This window comes from Coregonus clupeaformis, chromosome 5 (genome assembly GCF_020615455.1).
Source record: "Coregonus clupeaformis isolate EN_2021a chromosome 5, ASM2061545v1, whole genome shotgun sequence".
Taxonomy (NCBI): Eukaryota; Metazoa; Chordata; class Actinopteri; order Salmoniformes; family Salmonidae; genus Coregonus; species Coregonus clupeaformis.
In genome coordinates, this window is record NC_059196.1 from 28,029,454 (window position 1) to 28,049,453 (window position 20,000).

General features: G+C 43.7%; 1 protein-coding gene across 4 annotated transcripts in view; it reads right to left on the reverse strand.

The window, feature by feature from the left end:
- Nucleotides 1-20,000, reverse strand: part of LOC121566751 (cGMP-dependent 3',5'-cyclic phosphodiesterase-like) — a 246,512-nt gene that overhangs the window by 129,576 nt on the left and 96,936 nt on the right. Inside the window, exon 1 of one of the 4 annotated variants that reach the window (XM_045213854.1) lies at nt 19,202-19,462. The exons of the other annotated variants lie outside the window; for them this stretch is intronic. Coding sequence (XP_045069789.1) covers nt 19,202-19,258 — 57 coding nt within the window. The 5' untranslated portion in view covers nt 19,259-19,462. Of the gene's footprint in view, nt 1-19,201; nt 19,463-20,000 lie in introns of those variants that run through there. 4 annotated transcript variants of the gene reach the window in all.

The window sequence follows — 20,000 nt, forward strand, 5'->3', positions numbered from 1 at the left end:
GAAACTGGACACATGCTCTCCATATAAAGACAACGAAGAAATTGATAATAAACTGGTAAATGCAATTAAATAAACCAAAAGTTATTTGCGCAGTTTGTGAGCTCTCCAAACAATATTTCCACTTGGAGAATGAGAATGGTATGAATGTACAGTATATTATACTTAATGAATTATCAACATTTCTGTAACCAAATATTCTAAATTAACGGAGGAATATGTTGGGATTAACAGTAACTTCACTGATGAATATGTTTTTCACGGGGCACAAACTTCCCCGCATGGTCTTTGTTGAAGCAGGTCTTTCTAACGATGCATAGTGGACACTGGGGTTGTCTCCAGATCCCCCAGCAGTGACACAACTTCCGGGCCACACCCAGCAAAATATTGAAAACCTCACACACCCCATCATAGGGCAGACAACTCCTGCGGACACTCCTAGGAACAGCAGAGGAGCAGGAAGGAGACAGTTCGACCTCCAACACGGCGTCCTCACCAGGGCCCAACTGGTAAACTTGACCACGCCCTTATAAATCAAAATCAAATATTACTGGTGGAGGCGTATCACATTACTCACTTAGCCTACCACAGAGATGAAAAACATTTTTTTCCTCTTTTTATGGAAACCCAAAGGTGTCATACAGTGAGGGAAAAAAGTATTTGATCCCCTGCTGATTTGCCCACTGACAAAGACATGATCAGTCTATAATTGTAATGATAGGTTTATTTGAACAGTGAGAGACAGAATAACAACAACAAAAAATCCAGAAAAACGCATGTCAAAAATTTTATAAATTGATTTGCATTTTAATGAGGGAAATAAGTATTTGACCCCCTCTCAACCAGAAAGATTTCTGGCTCCCAGGTGTCTTTTATACAGTTAACAAGCTGAGATTAGGAGCACTCCCTTTAACGTACAAAATCAGCAGGGGATTAAATACTTTTTTCCCTCACTGTACCTAACCACCCAAGTGGCTTTCTATAGTCCCTCTACACACACTGCAGCGTTCCCAGTCCATGGTACTGACACAGCGCAGCGGAGATACAGACTTATTTTGCGCCAACCTGTCACTCGATCATTTAAACTTTTTAGCTATTTTTATATAGTGACAAAAAACTAAAACTGAGGTTAGATCCATCCTCATCCATCCGCGGTTGGGTGATTCTGTGATGCGTGTGATAGAAGGAGTCAGGCGCAGGAGAGTAATACGCATCCAAAGAGTTTATTCCGTCGATAAACAGTTGCGCAAGCATGCGACAACAAAACTCAGGCACAGGGGAAATATCTACCCTGGCAACAACAAGGTAAGGGTAGCTCAACCGAGCTACACACAGCTCACTACAAACAATCACCCACACAGGCAAGGAAGCAGAGGGAACACTTATACAATGACTAATTGGGGATAAGGACCAGGTGTGTGTTATTAATTAGACAAGACAAGTTGAGAGATGATAAATGGATCGGCAGCAGCTAGTAAGCCGGTGAAGACGAACGCCAAAATCTGCCCGAACAAGGAGGGGAGGCAGCCTCGGCGGAAGTCGTGACAGGTACGTCTGTCAATTAGGTTAGATCCATCCTCAGTTTTCTGCTTTCACAGTCATTAAACTCTGTAACTGTTTTAAAGTGACCATTGGCCTCATGGTGAAATCCCTGAGCAGTTTCCTTCCTCTCTGTCACGATCGTCGGGAACAGAGGAGGACCAAGGCGCAGCGTTGAAGACGAACATACTCTTTATTTAGTGATTACACGACCAAAACAACAAAACGATAACGTGACAGTCCACGGTCTAACACAAACCAACTAGAACACGGAACAAGATCCCACAACACCTGTGGGAACACAGCCTGTCTAAATATGGCTCCCAATCAGAGACAACCAGCAACAGCTGACACTCGTTGCCTCTGATTGGGAACCACTCTGGCCAACATAGAAACACAATACTAGATAGAATCTACACACCCTGGCTCAACATAACAGTGTCCCCAGAGCCAGGGCGTGACACTCTCCAGCAACTGAGTTAGGAAAGATGCCTGTATCTTTGTAGTGGGTCTATTCATACACCATCCAAATTATAATTAATAACTTCACCATGCTCAAAGGGATATTCCATGTCTGCTTTTTTGTTTGTTTTTACCTATCTACCAATAGGTATGGTCCTCTGTAGCTCAGCTGGTAGAGCACGGCGCTTGTAACGCCAGGGTAGTGGGTTCGATCCCCGGGACCACCCATACACAAAAAATTTATGCACGCATGACTGTAAGTTGCTTTGGATAAAAGCGTCTGCTAAATGGCATATTATTATTATTATATTAATAGGTGCCCTTCTTTGTGAGGCATTGGAAAACCTCCCTGGTATTTGTGGTTGAATCTGTGTTTGGAATACCCTGCTCGACTGAGGGACCTGGGGTACAGAGATGAGGTAGTCATTCCAAAATCACGTTAAACACTATTGCACACATAGTGAGTCTATGCAACTTATTATGTGACTTGTTCAGCACATTTTTACTCATGAACTTATTTAGGCTTGTCATAACAAAGGGGTTGAATACTTATTGACTCAAGACATTTCATCTTTTCATTTGTAAATAATTTCAAAACATTTTGAAATACATAATTCCACTTTGTAATTATAGGGTATTGTTCATAGGCCAGTGAAAAAACATCTACATTTAATCCATTTCAGGCTGTAACACAGGGTTCTTCAATTCCGGTCCTGGAGGGCCGAAACACCTCTGTTTTTCATCCTCTCCTTCTAATCAGGGGCTAATTCAGACCTGGGACACCAGGTGAGTGCAATTAACTACCAGGTAGAAATAAAAAACAGAAGTGTTTCGGCCCTCCAGGACCGGAATTGAAGAACCCTGCTGTAACACATCAAAATGTGGAAAAAGTCAAGGGGTGTGAATAGTTTCTCAAGGCACTGTAACTAGTTTACTGCCACATGTCTTTATGCCTCTTTGAAAAAGGTTTCAAACAAACAGTAAATAACAAACACACACACACAGATACGGGGAGCGATTTTCTTCTGTTCATTTTGTTTCCCTGACGACAGAGATGTTTCTGTGTGTGTGTGTGTGCTCTTCAACACTCGTCTCGAAACTGTGAAAAGAATCTCATAATAAAAGCAATCGAGTCAAACACTAAAACGCTGTCGTCTTAACCAAGGCTACACACACACACACACACACACACACACACACACACACACACACACACAGAGAGAGAGAGGGCATTAGAGAAAAGAAGCAGTAAAAACTATAAAGAAGAGATTGTAGAACCTTTGCACTCGATCACGAGGTACATGACTACTGTAGACAGCCCTACCAGCACTGGTATACAGGTAACTGCCAAAATATAGTGTCTTAATAGGGCAAGGGCCACCACGAGCCAGTACAGCTTTAATGTGCCTTGGCAATGATTCTACAAGTGTCTGGAACTCTATGGGAAGGATGCGGCACCATTCTTCCATGAGAAATTCCATCATTTGGTGTTGTGTTGATGGTGGTGGAAAGCTGTCTCAGGCGCCTCTCCAGAATCTCCCATAAGTGTTCAATTGGGTTGATATCTGGTAACTGAGACGGCCATGGCATATAGTTTACAATGTTTTCATGCTTATCAAACCATTCAGTGACCACTCATGCCCTGTGGATGGGGTTATTGTCATCCTATGGCCAAAATAATGGCCTGCCCCGCATTTTTTTACATGACCCTATGAATGATGGGATGTTAAATGCTTAATTAGGTCAGGAACCACACCTGTGTGGAAGCACCTGCTTTCAATATACTTTGTATCCCTCATTTACTCAATTGTTTCCTTTATTCTGTCAGTTACCTGTTTTATTCTGTCAGTTACCTGTTTTATTCTGTCAGTTACCTGTTTTATTCTGTCAGTTACCTGTTTTTAGGAAAACAATTTAGGAAAACATGTTCTGATGCATCGTTCATTCTGGGGGGGGGGTATAGCGTAGTATGAAACCTCGCTGACGGTGTGTGTGTGTCAGGTTCATTAATGAAAGGACATGGACCTGACACATCTCACTGGAACCTTCTGTCAGCTATCCACACACACACCATCTGTCTGCTATTATGACCAACACACGCACGCACTGACAAGACACACACAGAGAGAGAGAGAGAGAGAGAGAGAGAGAGAGAGAGAGAGAGAGAGAGAGAGAGAGAGAGAGAGAGAGAGAGAGAGAGAGAGAGAGAGAGAGAGAGAGAGAGAGAGAGAGAGAGAGAGAGAGAGAGAGAGAGAGAGAGAGAGAGGAAGAGAGAGAGAGAGAGAGAGAGAGAGAGAGAGAGAGAGAGAGAGAGAGAGAGAAAGAAAGAGAGAGAGAGAAAGAGAGAGGAAGAGAGAGAGAGAGAGGAAGAGAGAGAGAGAGATGAAGAGAGAGATGAAGAGAGAGAGGAAGAGAGAGAGAGAGGGAGAGAGAGAGAGAGAGAGAGAGAGAGAGAGAGAGAGAGAGAGAGAGAGAGAGAGAAGAGAGGGGGAAGAGAGAGAGGAAGAGAGAGAGAGAGAGAGAGGAAGAGAGAGAGAGAGAGGAAGAGAGAGAGAGAGAGAAAGAGAGAGCGAGAAAGAGAGAGAGAGAAAGAGAGAGGAAGAGATAGAGAGATGAAGAGAGAGATGAAGAGAGAGAGGAAGAGAGAGAGAGGAAGAAAGAGAGGAAGAGAGAGAGAGGAAGAGAGAAAGAGAGGAAGAGAGAGAGAGAGAGAGAGAGAGAGAGAGAGAGAGAGAGAGAGAGAGAGAGAGAGAGATACAGATAGAAACAGTGTGTGTATCTTACCTGTAGTCGGTCGGTCAGGGTCGGTCGGTCAGAGAGAGAGAGAGAGAGAGAGAGAGAGAGAGAGAGAGAGAGGGAGAGAGAGAGCAAAAGAGAGATAGAGAGAGAGAGCGCGAAAGAGAGAGAGGTAGAGAGAGAGAGAGAGAGAGAGAGAGAGAGAGAGAGAGAGAGAGAGAGAGAGAGAGGGTATCAAAGAAAGACAGAAAGATCAGACAGAGAGATGGACAGATCAGGTAAAAAGATGGAGAGAAAATAAATGATTTATTTTTAATTAGAAAAGCGCAGAGAGAAGAAGGATGAATGGAGCGAGAAAGCAAGAGGATGGAGGAAAGGAAAGAAATGGAGGAGAGGAATGAGGAGGGAAACAGGGGAGAGGAGAAGGGGAGAAAGCATGGAGAGGAGAGGTGAATTGAAAGACGGAGAACAGATGCAGAAAAGATGGAGGAGAGATGGAGGAGAGGGGAGAGATGGAGGAGAGGGAAGAGATGGAGAAGAGATGGAGGAGAGGGGAGAGATGGAGGAGAGATGGAGGAGCGGGAAGAGATGGAGGAGAGATGGAGGAGAGAGGGAAGAGATGGTAAAGAGATGGAGGAGAGGGGAGAGATGGAGAAGAGATGAGGAGAGATGGAGGAGAGGGGAGAGATGGAGAGATGTAGGAGAGATAGGGTAGAGATGGAGGAGAGATGGAGAAGAGCTGGAGGAGAGGGGAGAGATGGAGGAGAGGGGAGGAGAGGAGTTGAGATGGGAGATGGAGGAGAGGGGAGAGATGGAGGAGAGGAGAGGAGTTGAGATGGGAGATGGAGGAGAGGAGAGGAGAGGAGAGGAGAGGAGAGGAGAGGAGAGGAGAGGAGAGGAGAGGAGAGGAGAGGAGAGGAGAGGCTATTGATAGATAGAAGCTGTCAGGAGTAGTAGAGGAGATTTAATCAGAGCGATTACTTCTGATTCAAGTCAAAATTTGAGGTTTTTGCAGGTCCCCAGGACGTCGGGAGACGCCCTCAAAACCGTCCACTAGGGGCAAAAATGTCAAACTAAAAACAAGTGCCTGGAGCTGGGATTGAACCTGCGGTCTATGGAGCAGGAGCTCGCTGCTTATACCACTGTGGCATTAATCCACAACGAGTTAGCAAGGCAAGTCTTAATTAATGGCTAAACTTAAACGTGGAGTAGGTTTTCTGTTTTAACCCTATCCCAAACCTTAATCCTTAACTTAACCAATTGGAATGAATGCCTTCACTTAAACCTAGAGTTGTTCTTTGTGTCTAATATGCCTAAATCGTCTGGAGTTTATGTGGCTAAATACAGGACGTCGGGAGATAAAGTAAAAAAATAACGTGAGTCTGTGATCTGTGATATCTTGTTGGATTGGACACACACACACACACACACACACACTCACACACACACACACGTTGTCAGAGTAGACAGAATTTTACCGGGCTGCTCCTTGGAACAGGCATTAATAAACCACATCCGGTCAGATGTGGCTAGAATAGGGAAGATCTAATTCAATCTGATTTATGATGGTAGTTGATGTGCCTGTTTAACATGCTGTCTAGCGCTCTGCACTGTATGTGTGTGTGTGTGTGTGTGTGTGTGTGTGTGTGTGTGTGTGTGTGTGTGTGTAGCATGCTGGCTAACCCTCTGTACAGGTGCTATGAGGTTTAACATCATGAGATTGATAACTAGATGTGCTGCAGGGGAAATCAGATTGTGCTATAATAGTAATATCCAGTTGTAATGTAATGCCATAATAAAACTGTGTAATACAATACTGCATGGTTGTATAAACAGTAATGTGATTATGTAAAGCAATATGATGTAATGTTTCTGCTGTTTGTGTGTGTGTGTATGTGTGTGTGTGGGAGGGAGAGACGGAAGGAAGGAGAGAGAGAGAGAGAGAGAGCGAGAGAGCGAGAGAGAGAGAGAGAGAGAGAGAGAGAGAGAGAGAGAGAGAGAGAGAGAGAGAGAGAGAGAGAGAGAGAGAGAGAGAGAGAGAGAGAGAGAGAGAGAGAGAGAGAGAGAGAGAGAGAGAGAGAGAGAGAGAGAAACACATAGCCAAGGATAGTCAAATGTCCGAAAGCTGTTTACAGTTTACAATCTTATCGTCTTAAAGACAGTTTTTACTAGCCCAAGGCAAAGTCGTGTGTGTGTACTAGACGTCTTTACTTATCTTCTCTGATCACCTCTCCCCCCAGACTGATTGGTGCCTAATCCATGCAGGATTGTCTGTGATTGATTAATCAATTCAAGGTAAATATTGACATACGAAGAACAGAGAGAAATGCTTACTAACATAGAGAGAGAGAGAGAGAGAGAGAGAGAGAGAGAGAGAGAGAGAGAGAGAGAGAGAGAGAGAGAGAGAGAAAGAGAGCAACAGAGAAAAAGAGAGATACTTTTGTGAATGTAATGTTTACTGTTCATTTCTGATTGTTTATTTAACTTTTGTTTATTATCTATTTCACTTGAAATGGAGAGACCACACAACCACTCCTCCAATCTCCAGATTATTTACAACGTGGCCAGCTGTTATCTTATCTCCAGATTATTTACAACGTGACCAGCTGTTATCTTATCTCCAGATTGTTTATTTACAACAACGTGGCCAGCTGTTATCTTATCTCCAGATTGTTTATTTACAACAACGTGGCCAGCTGTTATCTTATCTCCAGATTGTTTATTTACAACAACGTGACCAGCTGTTATCTTATCTCCAGATTGTTTATTTACAACAACGTGACCAGCTGTTATCTCCAGATTATTTACAACGTGACCAGCTGTTATCTTATCTCCAGATTGTTTATTTACAACAACGTGACCAGCTGTTATCTCCAGATTATTTACAACGTGACCAGCTGTTATCTTATCTCCAGATTGTTTATTTACAACAACGTGGCCAGCTGTTATCTTATCTCCAGATTGTTTATTTACAACAACGTGGCCAGCTGTTATCTCCAGATTGTTTACAACAACATGACCAGCTGTTATCTTATCTCCAGATTGTTTACAACAACGTGGCCAGCTGTTATCTTATCTCCAGATTGTTTATTTACAACAACGTGACCAGCTGTTATCTCCAGATTGTTTACAACAACGTGACCAGCTGTTATCTTATCTCCAGATTGTTTATTTACAACAACGTGACCAGCTGTTATCTCCAGATTATTTACAAAGTGACCAGCTGTTATCTTATCTCCAGATTGTTTATTTACAACAACGTGGCCAGCTGTTATCTTATCTCCAGATTGTTTACAACATGACCAGCTGTTATCTTATCTTCAGATTGTTTACAACGTGACCAGCTGTTATCTTATCTTCAGATTGTTTACAACATGACCAGCTGTTATCTTATCTCCCCATGTTTAGGTAAAAGGTTGAGGTTTGATCCTAGATAGACTATACCCACCAATACATAATCTCACCAATGCACTCAAGCCTGTTCAGAAGCATTATCCTTGTCCCCATTGGAAATGCTAAGAGTACACTTACATGCAGTGGGTCTTAGGTACAGAGTACCACACATCACACCACACACCACACCACACACCACAACCCACACCACACACCACAAACCACAAACCACATCACACCACACACCACACCACACACCACACCACACCACAAACCACACCACACACCACACACCACACCACAAACCACACCACACCACACACCACACACCACACCACACAACACACACCACAACACAGTAGGGCTGTCCACGACCAAAAAAAATCTTGGTTCGACCGAGAGTAATTTGTTCTTTCGACCAAATGATTGGTTGACATTTTAAAACGTGTATTCTTCCATATACAGACACATCTTATGTGTTTTAATCAAATAAACTGTATGCACTGAGCTTGTCTGATGCTTTAAGCGCACTGTTTGATGAAATAATTAAGACAGGTAGAGGGGAAGTCAGATGTGTGGAATAAATGTGACTAGTTGTGGAAAATACCGGAGACCAAGAAACAGAAGGTAAGGAGCGCTGCGTGTTCCAAACAGGTGCTGTTAAAACAACACTAAATCATTTATAAGGGCACCGGAGAGTCTGTTGTAACATTTCTTAATTTTTTCCTTTTCTTTTTGCAAAGCCTTTTATTATATTATAATATTACAGCAAATAGTAAAAACAGTCACATGCATTTGTGAATGCAATTGCCGAAATGGAACGGTTTATTTATTGTTCACGCTAATTATTCAAGGGTCGCTGTGTTATTTTACTTAAAAACGAACATGCTTGATTGCATTTCAAATCATGAATGACTCGTATGCTGTGTGATGACATTAATTAATGATTGATTGAGTGATACAGTAGCCTACAGTGCCTTGCAGAAGTATTCATCCCCCTTTGCGTTTTTCCTATTTTGTTGCATTACAACCTGTAATTTAAATGGATTTTTATTGGGATTTCATGTAATGGACATACACAAAATAGTCCAAATTGGTGAAGTGAAATGAAAAAAATTACTTGTTTCAAGAAAGTATAAAAAATTAATAACGGAAAAGTGGTGCGTGCGTATGTATTCACCCCCTTTGCTATGAAGCCCCTAAATAAGATCTAGTGCAACCAATTACCTTCAGAAGTCACATAATTAGTGAAATAAAGTCCACCTGTGTGCAATCTAAGTGTCACATGATCTGTCATATTATCTCAGTGTATATACACCTGTTCTGAAAGGCCCCAGAGTCTGCAACACCACTAAGCAAGAGGCACCACCAAGCAAGGGTTAAAAAAAAATATCTGAAACTTTGAACATCCCACGGAGCACCATTAAAATGGCACCACAACAACAAACCTGCCAAGAGAGGGCCGCCCACCATTAATCAGAGAGGCAACAAAGAGGCCCAAGATAACCTTGAAGGAGCTGCAAAGCTCCACAGCGGAGATTGGAGTATATGTCTATCGGACCACTTTAAGCCTTACACTCCACAGAGCTGGGCTTTATGGAAGAGTAGCCAGAAAAAAGCCATTGCTTAAAGAAAAGAATAAGCAAACACGTTTGGTGTTCGCCAAAAGGCATGTGGGAGACTCCCCAAACATATGGAAGAAGGTACTCTGGTCAGATGAGACTAAAATTGAGCTTTTTGGCCATCAAGGAAAACGCTATGTCTGGTGCAAACCCAACATCTCTCATCACCCCGAGAACACCATCCCCACAGTGAAGCATGGTGGTGGCAGCATCATGCTGTGGGGATGTTTTTCATCGGCATGGACTGGGAAACTGGTCAGAATTGAAGGAATGATGGATGGCGCTAAATACAGGGAAATCTTGAGGGAAACCTGTTTCAGTCTTCCAGAGATTTGAGACTGGAACGGAGGTTCACCTTCCAGCAGGACAATGACCCTAAGCATACTGCTAAAGCAACACTCGAGTGGTTTAAGGGGAAACATTTAAATGTCTTGGAATGTCCTAGTCAAAGGCCGGACCTCAATCCAATTGAGAATCTGTGGTATGACTTAAAGATTGCTGTACACCAGCGGAACCCATCCAACTTGAAGGAGCTGGAGCAGTTTTACCTTGAAGAATGGGCAAAACTCCCAGTGGCTAGATGTGCCAAGCTTATAGAGACATACCCCAAGAGACTTGCAGCTGTAATTGCTGCAAAAGGTGGCTCTTCCAAGTATTGACTTTTGGGGGGTGAATAGTTATGCACGCTCAAGTTTTCAGTTTTCTTGTCTAATTTCTTGTTTGCTTCACAATAAAAAATATTTTGCATTTTCAAAGTGGTAGACATGTTATGTAAATCAAATGATACAAACCCCCCAAAAATCCATTTTAATTCCAGGTTGTAAGGCAACAAAATAGGAAAAATGCCAAGGGGGGTGAATACTTTTGCAAGCCACTGTAGGCCTAAGTTAGTTACGGTATTAAGACTAAACAGGATGCACTCCTAGGCCTACAGCTCGATGGTGGTTATACAAGGCTGCTATACTAAGCCTACTAATGATAATGACATTATTTATTATAATGATGATCATAATATCTGAGCACTTGCGGGAACTCCTTCAAGACTGTTGGAAAAGCATTCCAGGTGAAGCTGGTTGAGAGAATGCCAAGAGTGTGCAAAGCTGTCATCAAGGCAAAGTGTGGCTATTTGAAGAATCTCAAAAAATATATATATTTTCATTTGTTTAACACCTTTTTGGTTACTACATGATTCCATATGTGTTATTTAATAGTTTTGATGTCTTCACTACTATTCTACAATGTAGAAAATAGTACAAATCAAGGAAAATCCTTGAATGAGTAGGTGATCTAAAACTTTTGACCAGTAGTGTATATGGATGATTTATAAAGCCAGGCCCATTTAATAGTTAGGCTATTGATTATAGATCTAATTAAGTTGGGGCTTCCTCTCTCCTCACTTTTCTTAGACAATTAAGGTAAGGGCTGTTTTCTCGTCTCCTAACTCCGCTGCTGCCTCCGCCAGATTGTTCTCAACACCAATATGCTGGTTAACATTGCTATTATGCACATAGCAACATGGTCTAAGAAAAGGCCCCAATTCAACAGCGCACTGATATTTCAGAACCGCGGACAGCGACCGCTACCAAACGTGGGAGAAAGCGCATTTGATATATATATATAATTTTTTTGGGGGGGGTTGCACCATTGTTGTTATGTAATATAACCATATACAATTTCAGAAGCACATGTCTTAGACTGATGGACTGTACCATCCCCACGGCCTCCACAATGGATTAGTCCATTCAGACAGGAGCCAATCAGACAGGTGTCTTGCACACCATGAAAATACATTTTTTTCCCGCTACTGCTGGACTATAGAAATCTCGGTCCACCAACAGCCTATCGACCAAACAATCCACCAGTCGACTAAATGGGGTCAGCCGTACAACACATCACACCACAACACACCACAACACATCACACCACAACACACCACAACACATCACTCCCGAGTGGCGCAGTGGTCTAAGGCACTGCATCACAGTGCTAGCTGTGCCGCTAGAGATCCTGGTTCAAATCGCGACCGGGAGACCCATGAGGCGGCGCACAATTGGCCCAGCGTCGTCCAAGGTAGGGGAGGGAATGGCCGGCAGGGATGTAGCTCAGTTGGTAGAGCATGGCGTTTGCAACGCCAGGGTTGTGGGTTCGATTCCCACAGGGGGCCAGTATGAAAAATAAATAAAAATAAATGTATGCACTCAGAGCGTCTGCTAAATGACTAAAATGTAAATGTAACATACAACAAAACACACCACAACAAATCACACCACAACACACAGGAGGGGCTGACCTCTGGATAAACACTAAGGAGGGAGTGCTCTCCACCACACACACACACACACACACACAGGACATTCTGGTAGGAAAACATGTACACAACCAAACACAGGAGTCAACTCCACCATACTGCAGAGCTCTCAAATAAGGCAGCGCGTGTGTCTACTGGCATACGTTCATTCGTGCACGTTGGCAGGTCAGAGCTGGCAAGAGATCAATCTCTATTATTGGTGTGAAACTGGAACAATGACTAATGCACTCAGCCATTAACTAAGAGAGCAGAAACTATAACACTCCAACACACACACACACAGTGGAAAGTTCAGTGTTTGTCTCTGGCCTCTATCTCTCAGCGCTAGCAGTATCAGGTGGTAACATGAAAATATCTTGGCACAAAGGATGCACAGTGGGGCAGGGCATGAGAGAGAATACTACACGCACCTGACGGACTCAATACCCACTGGGCACAGATGTCATTCCAACGCCTAGTTTTGATTTCCATTTGGTTGTAAAATAAATTGCCTTTCGTGAACTAACACTCACACTTGACTTCCCCCCATTACTAGCTCTGACTTTGCTCATGGCTACTTTAATGAGGAAAAATGTGCTTCCTATGACTGTGATATGTAGTTGTCCCACCTAGCTATTTTAAGATGAATGCACTAACTGTAAGTCGCTCTGGACAAGAGCGTCTGCTAAATGACTGAAATGTAAATGTTGAGTTGTAAACTAATGTAAATTATTTGTGAAATCAACAAAAAATGTCACCATGTCATTGGATTTTGGTTAAAAGTTGGGTGAAAAAAAGACAAAATTCCCTTAAGTTGATGAATTTTTGCAAATCCAATCAATTTTCCACATTGATCTAACGTCATCGCATAGATTATTTCTGTTGAAATGACGTGGAAACAACGTTGATTCAACCAGTTTTTGCCCAGTGGGTAGGGTCTGTGGATGTATGGTAGGTGTGTATGATTGTGTGTGATGCGTGCATGCGTGCGTGGGTGCCTGTTGTTTCACCCTGGGGCTCATATGAACCATTCTCTCAGCCAAACAAATCCTCTGGCCAATAACGCTCCCCTCCTGACCTGTGGCTCTTGCTCTGCTAGCCCGTTAATGGGTGCGTGTAGCTCCCCCTGTAGCTCAGTTGGTAGAGCATGGCGCTTGCAACGCCAGGGTTGTGGGTTCGATTCCCACGGGGGGCCAGTATGAAAAATGTATGCACTCACTAACTGTAAGTCGCTCTGGATAAGAGCGTCTGCTAAAAGAAATGACTAAATGACTTAATAAGGCCTACTGGCCACTGTTCATATCATTCCTTGTACTGTACCTTCCGTACTAAGCTGATGCTACCTATGGAATACTGCTCATAAGCTACTAACTGCAGTAATAATGTTTTCTGTCTGTAAACTGCCTTCCCTAAAATAACCATAACATTTTAAATAGACAAGATATAATTCTAAACGATTTCACACACACACACACAGAAACACACACACACAGAAACACACACACACAGAAAGCCAGACAATAAATTGAACCGATGAATCAGACTAACATGATCACAACAAATGACCAATCAAGTCATTATGCCGAAACCAGCACCTTAGAGTAGATCATGAGGCGTCTCCCCACAACACACACACACACACACATACACACTGCTCTCTCAGCAGAGTCCCTACCACGGTAAAACACTGGAAATACACACACACACACACACACACACACACACACACACTGCTCTCTCAGCAGAGTCCCTACCATGGCAAAACACTGGAAATACACACACACACACACACACACACACACACACACACACACACACACACAGTAGTTGTAAGGCTCTGAAGGTGACCTTGTGTCTGTAGTGAAACGGAAGCGAAGGCAGCATGCTGTACGTGTATAAACACCTCTACTTTTAACTGCAGATAAAGATACCCTATCTAAGCAGCTTAGATACTTAGATACATTTCAATGTCAAATTCAATTTCTGTGTCAAAAAGACCAAAGAGAAACTAATGAAATCTAATCTAAACAGGTGGAAATCCGAAGATAAGAATAACAATTTAAAATCTACAAATGTAGAAGACAAAGGGTTTGTTTTCAAACACATCAATCTGTAAAAAAATAAATAGCTGTGAAATAACATTGTTGATAATACACAGTGTATGGACATGTACATGTAAATGGCTGAGTAAAATGTCACACTAGAATAGCCTTGACAAAATTACTACACATACCAATGTCAAAGGAATACACATTCATGCAATTTACTGATACATTTCCCAATCTTGAAAATTGTGTATTTTTCAGGAGAGATCCAGTTTGTGTACAACAATCATGTTGTTATTTGCATGTGATTAAGGTGAATCAGGCCTGCAGCTAACCATTTAGTCTACCGTAGTTTAACCGTAGATAACTATGCTGTCTACTGTAGTTTAACTGTAGATAACCATGTTCTCTAATGTAACTGAAGATAACCATGTTGTCTACTGTAGTTTAACCGTATATAATCATAATGTAAATAGTACTTTAACTGTAGATTACCTTGTTGTCTACTGTTGCGTAACTGTAGATAACCATGTTGTCTACTGTAGATTAAAAGTAGATAACCATGCTGTCTAATGTAGTTTAACTGTAGATAACATGTTGTCTACCCGTTGTTTAACTGTAGGAAATCCATGCTGTAGTGTATCTGTAGATAACCATGTTGGAGTGTAACTGAAGAACGATGTTGTCTACTGTAGTTTAACCGTATATAATCATGCTGTAAACTGTAGTTTAACTGTAGATAACCATGTTGGAGTGTAACTGAAGAACGATGTTGTCTACCTTAATGTAACTGTAGATAACCATGATGTCTACTATAGTTTAACCGTATATAATCATGCTGTAAACTGTAGTTTAACTGTAGATAACCATGTTGTCTACTGTAGTTTAACTGTAGATAACCATGTTGTAGTGTACAGTGAGGGGAAAAAAGTATTTGATCCCCTGCTGATTTTGTACGTTTGCCCACTGACAAAGACATGATCAGTCTATAATTTTAATGGTAGGTTTATTTGAACAGTGAGAGACAGAATAACAACAAAAATATCCAGAAAAATGTATGTCAAAAATGTTATAAATTGATTTGCATTTTCATGAGGGAAATAAGTATTTGACCCCTCTACAAAACATGACTTAGTACTTGGTGGCAAAACCCTTGTTGGCAATCACAGAGGTCAGACGTTTCTTGTAGTTGGCCACCAGGTTTGCACACATCTCAGGAGGGATTTTGTCCCACTCCTCTTTTCTTTGCAGATCTTCTCCAAGTCATTAAGGTTTCGAGCCTGACGTTTGGCAACTCGAACCTTCAGCTCCCTCCACAGATTTTCAATGGGATTAAGGTCTGGAGACTGGCTGGGCCACTCCAGGACCTTAATGTGCTTCTTCTTGAGCCACTTCTTTGTTGCCTTGGTCGTGTGTTTTGGGTCATTGTCATGCTGGAATACCCATATACGACCCATTTTCAATGCCCTGGCTGAGGAAAGGAGGTTCTCACCCAAGATTTGACGGTACATGGCGCCGTCCATCGTCCCTTTGATGCGGTGAAGTTGTCCTGTCCCCTTAGCAGAAAAACACCCCCAAAGCATAATGTTTCCACCTCCATGTTTGACGGTGGGGATGGTGTTCTTGGGGTCATAGGCAGCATTCCTCCTCCTCCAAACACGGCGAGTTGAGTTGATGCCAAAGAGCTCGATTTTGGTCTCATCTGACCACAACATTTTCACCCAGTTCTCCTCTGAATCATTCAGATGTTCATTGGTAAACTTCAGACAGGCCTGTATATGTGCTTTCTTGAGCAGGGGGACCTTTGTGGGCGCTGCAGGATTTCAGTCCTTCATGGCGTATTGTGTTACCAATTGTTTTCTTGGTGACTATGGTCCCAGCTGCCTTGAGATCATTGACAAGATCCTCCCGTGTAGTTCTGGGCTGATTCCTCACCGTTCTCATGATCATTGCAACTCCACGAGGTGAGATCTTGCATGGAGCCCCAGGCCGAGGGAGATTGACAGTTATTTTGTGTTTCTTCCAATTGCGAATAATCGCACCATTTGTTGTCACCTTCTCACCAAGCTGCTTGGCGATGGTCTTGTAGCCCATTCCAGCCTTGTGTAGGTCTACAATCTTGTCCCTGACATCCTTGGAGAGCTCTTTGGTCTTGGCCATGGTGGAGAGTTTGGAATCTGATTGATTGATTGCTTCTGTGGACAGGTGTATTTTATACAGGTAACAAGCTGAGATTAGGAGCACTCCCTTTAAGAGTGTGCTCCTAATCTCAGCTCGTTACCTGTATAAAAGACACCTGGGAGCCAGAAATCTTTCTGATTGAGAGGGGGTCAAATACTTATTTCCCTCATTAAAATGCAAATCAATTTATAACATTTTTGACATTTATTTTGTTGTTGTTATTCTGTCTCTCACTGTTCAAATAAACCTACCATTAAAATTATAGACTGATCATTTCTTTGTCAGTGGGCAAACGTACAAAATCAGCAGGGGATCAAATACTTTTTTCCCTCACTGTAAGTGCAGATAATCATGTTGTCTACTGTAGTTCACCTGTAGGAAACCATGTTGTCTAATGTAACTGTAGATAATCATGTTATCTCTGTAGTTGAACCGCATATGACTATGCTGTCTACTGTAGTTTAACTGTAAATAACAATGCTGTCCACTGTTGTGTAACTGTAGTTAACTATGTTGTCTACTGTAGTTTAACTGTAGATAACCATGTTGTCCACTGTAGTTTAACTGTAGATAACCATGTTGTCTACTTTTTTATAACTGTAGTTAACTATGTTGTCTTCAATAGATTAACTGTAGATAACCATTTTGTCTACTGTAATGTAACTGTAGATATCCATGTTGTCTGCTGTAGTGTAGGGAAAGAGGGGGTAGAGAGGGGAGGGAAATATGGGGTAGAGAGGGGAGGGAAAGAGGGGGTAGAGAGGGGAGGGAAAGAGGGGGTAGAGAGGGGAGGGAAAGAGGGGGTAGAGAGGGGAGGGAAAGAGGGGGAAGAGAGGGGAGGGAAAGAGGGGGTAGAGAGGGGAGGGAAAGAGGGGGTAGAGAGGGGAGGGAAAGAGGAGAAAAGAGGGGGGAGAGAGAGAGGAGAAAAGAGGGGGGAGAGAGAGGGAGGAAAAGGGGGGTAGAGAGGGGAGGGAAAGAGGGGGCGAGAAAGGGAGGGAAAGAGGGGGAGAGAGGGGAGGAAAGAGGGGGGAGAGAGGGAGGAAGAGGGGGGAGAGAAATGAGGGAAAGAGGGGGAGAGAGGGGAGGGAAAGAGGAGAAAAGAGGGGGAGAGAGAGGAGGAAAAGGGGGGTAGAGAGGGGAGGGAAAAGAGGGGGCGAGAAAGGAGGGAAAGAGGGGGGAGAGAGGGGAGGGAAAGAGGGGGGAGAGAGGGGAGGGGAAGAGGGGGGAGAGAAATGAGGGAAAGAGGGGGAGAGAGAGGAGGGAAATAGGGGGTAGAGAGGGGTGGGAAAGAAGGGGGAGAAAAAGGTGGGAAAGAGGGGGGAGAGAGAGGAGGGAAAGGGAGGATAGAGAGGGGAGGGAAAGAGGGGGGAGAGAGTGGAGGGAAATAGGGGAGAGAGGGGAGAAGGGGAGAGAGAGGAGGGAAAGATGGGTTAGAGAGGGGAGGGAAAGAGGTGGAGAGAAAGGAGGGGGAAAGAGAGGTGGAGAGAGAAGGGAGGGAAAGAGGTGGGAGAGAGAGGGGGAGATAGATGAGGGAAAGAGGGGGGAGTGAGAAGAGGGAAAGATGGGGTAGAGAAGGGAGGGAAAGAGGGTGGAGAGAGGGGATTCAAAGAGGGGGAGGGAAAGGAGGGAAAGAGGGAGGAGAGAGGAGGGAAAGATGGGGTAGAGAGGGGTGGGAAAGAGCGGGGAGAGAAAGGAGGGAAAGAGGGGGAGAGAGGGGAGGGAAAGAGGGGGGAGAGAAAGGAGGGAAAGAGGGGGGAGATAGAGGAGGGAAAGAGGGGGGAGAGAGGGGAGGGAAAGATGTGGTAGAGAGAGGAGGGAAATAGGGGGAGAGAGAGAGGGGGAAAGAGGGGGGAGAGAGATGAGGGAAAGGGGGGAGAGATAGGAGGGAAATAATATATCTCTCTCTTTCCCTCTATGTTCATCAACCCCCCCTTCCCCTACTGTCCCTTCCTCTCCCAGAAGCAGCAGTTCTCCTGCCCTCTGCGTCATAATATTACAGCTAATGTTTCTGGGCCGCACTGTGCTGCACACACACACACACACACATACACAAACACACACAAAGAGAGACACACACACAGACACACACACACACACAGCGAGAGACACACACTCATATACACAAAGACACACACAGGTTAGAGGGGTTTATTGTAGCCCATCTGGGCCACACAGAGGCTCAGATGTAATCTGTAATAGTGATGAGGGGGATAACCCCTACACACACACACTCACATTTTCACAAGCCACACACACACACACACTGACCAGAGCAGCTCATTTGAGAGTGTGTATGTGTGTGTGTCTCAGTGTTGGTGTGCCGTAGTGTGTGTGTGTGTGTGTCTCAGTGTTGGTGTGCCGTAGTGTGAAACAGTTAAATGAAGGGAAACAAACCCCCTCAGAATGAGAGAATTAAACATATTTCAGTTCCAACTGGTAGAGAAGCTTCTGAGGTGGATGATGTTTCCTTCAGCCAACACAACCCAGTGCAGTAGAGCCAGTCACTCAACTACGTGTGAATGAGATCTTACACAAACATTCACAAACGTCCACACTCATACAGAGATTTCACGTCAGGTATCTTATCAACAGAGCTCCTGACAAAGAGACAGACCTGTCTGAAATGATCAAGACTGAATACTCTAAATGTCCTTAAACAGTAGTTGCTGACACATGAAACCGATCAAACCAGAAACCTTCAGAAAGACTGAAATAAAGAGAAACATAAGGAGAGAGAGAGAGAGAAGAAGGAGATATTTATGTAGAAATAAGGAGAGAGAGAGAAGGAGATATTTATATAGAAATAAGGAGAGAGAGAGAAGGAGATATTTATATAGAAATAAGGAGAGAGAGAGAGATACTGAAAGAGATTATGTGTAAACAAGATCAGTAAGGTTTAGACTTTTATCGTGTGTGTGTGTGTGTGTGTGTGTACCTACCTCCTCCCCCAGCCGCTGCCTAGTGCTGCCCTCCGCCCGGCAAACCGCACGCATCATCACTGTTAAACAACAAGAAACGCGTGATGGAGACACGCTCTGTCAAACGACAGGAACAGTGTGCTGTTAAACGACAGGAATAGCGAGATGGTGCCGGCGGTGACAGACGAGTGAGGATGAGGAGGATGAAGAGGGACGAGTCGCTACGGAGATGAAAAAAACGCCACGAGCGCCCGCGACACACGCCTGCCTGGGCCCATTAACTCCAACATACATGCTAACACACAGAGAGTAGAGACACAAAAACACACACACATGTTTTACTTTTAATATAGAACTGACAGAACCAGACGTGCCCTCTCTCTCTCTCTCTCTCTCTCTCTCTCTCTCTCTCTCTCTCTCTCTCTCTCTCTCGCTCTCTCTCGCTCTCTCTCTCTCTAGGACATTAATCCCCACATCTGCTCTGCTGGAGCTGACAGGGGATTAACCTGCTGCTTTTTGCTGCTTCATCGGGTCACGCACGCACGCACACACACACACACGCACACACATACGCACACACACACGCAAACAAACACACCACTGACAGATGGGCTCTCCAAAACACATATCTCAAACAGCACTCAGAGATATTGAGGCTGATCTTTAACAGAGTAACAAGTACAGGATTACACAGAGTTCCATTGATGAAGGTGGGGATGATGATGAAGGTGGTGGTGATGATAATGATGAAGGTGGTGGTGATGATGATGATGATGAAGGTTGTGGTGATGATGATGAAGGTGGTGGTGATGATGATGAA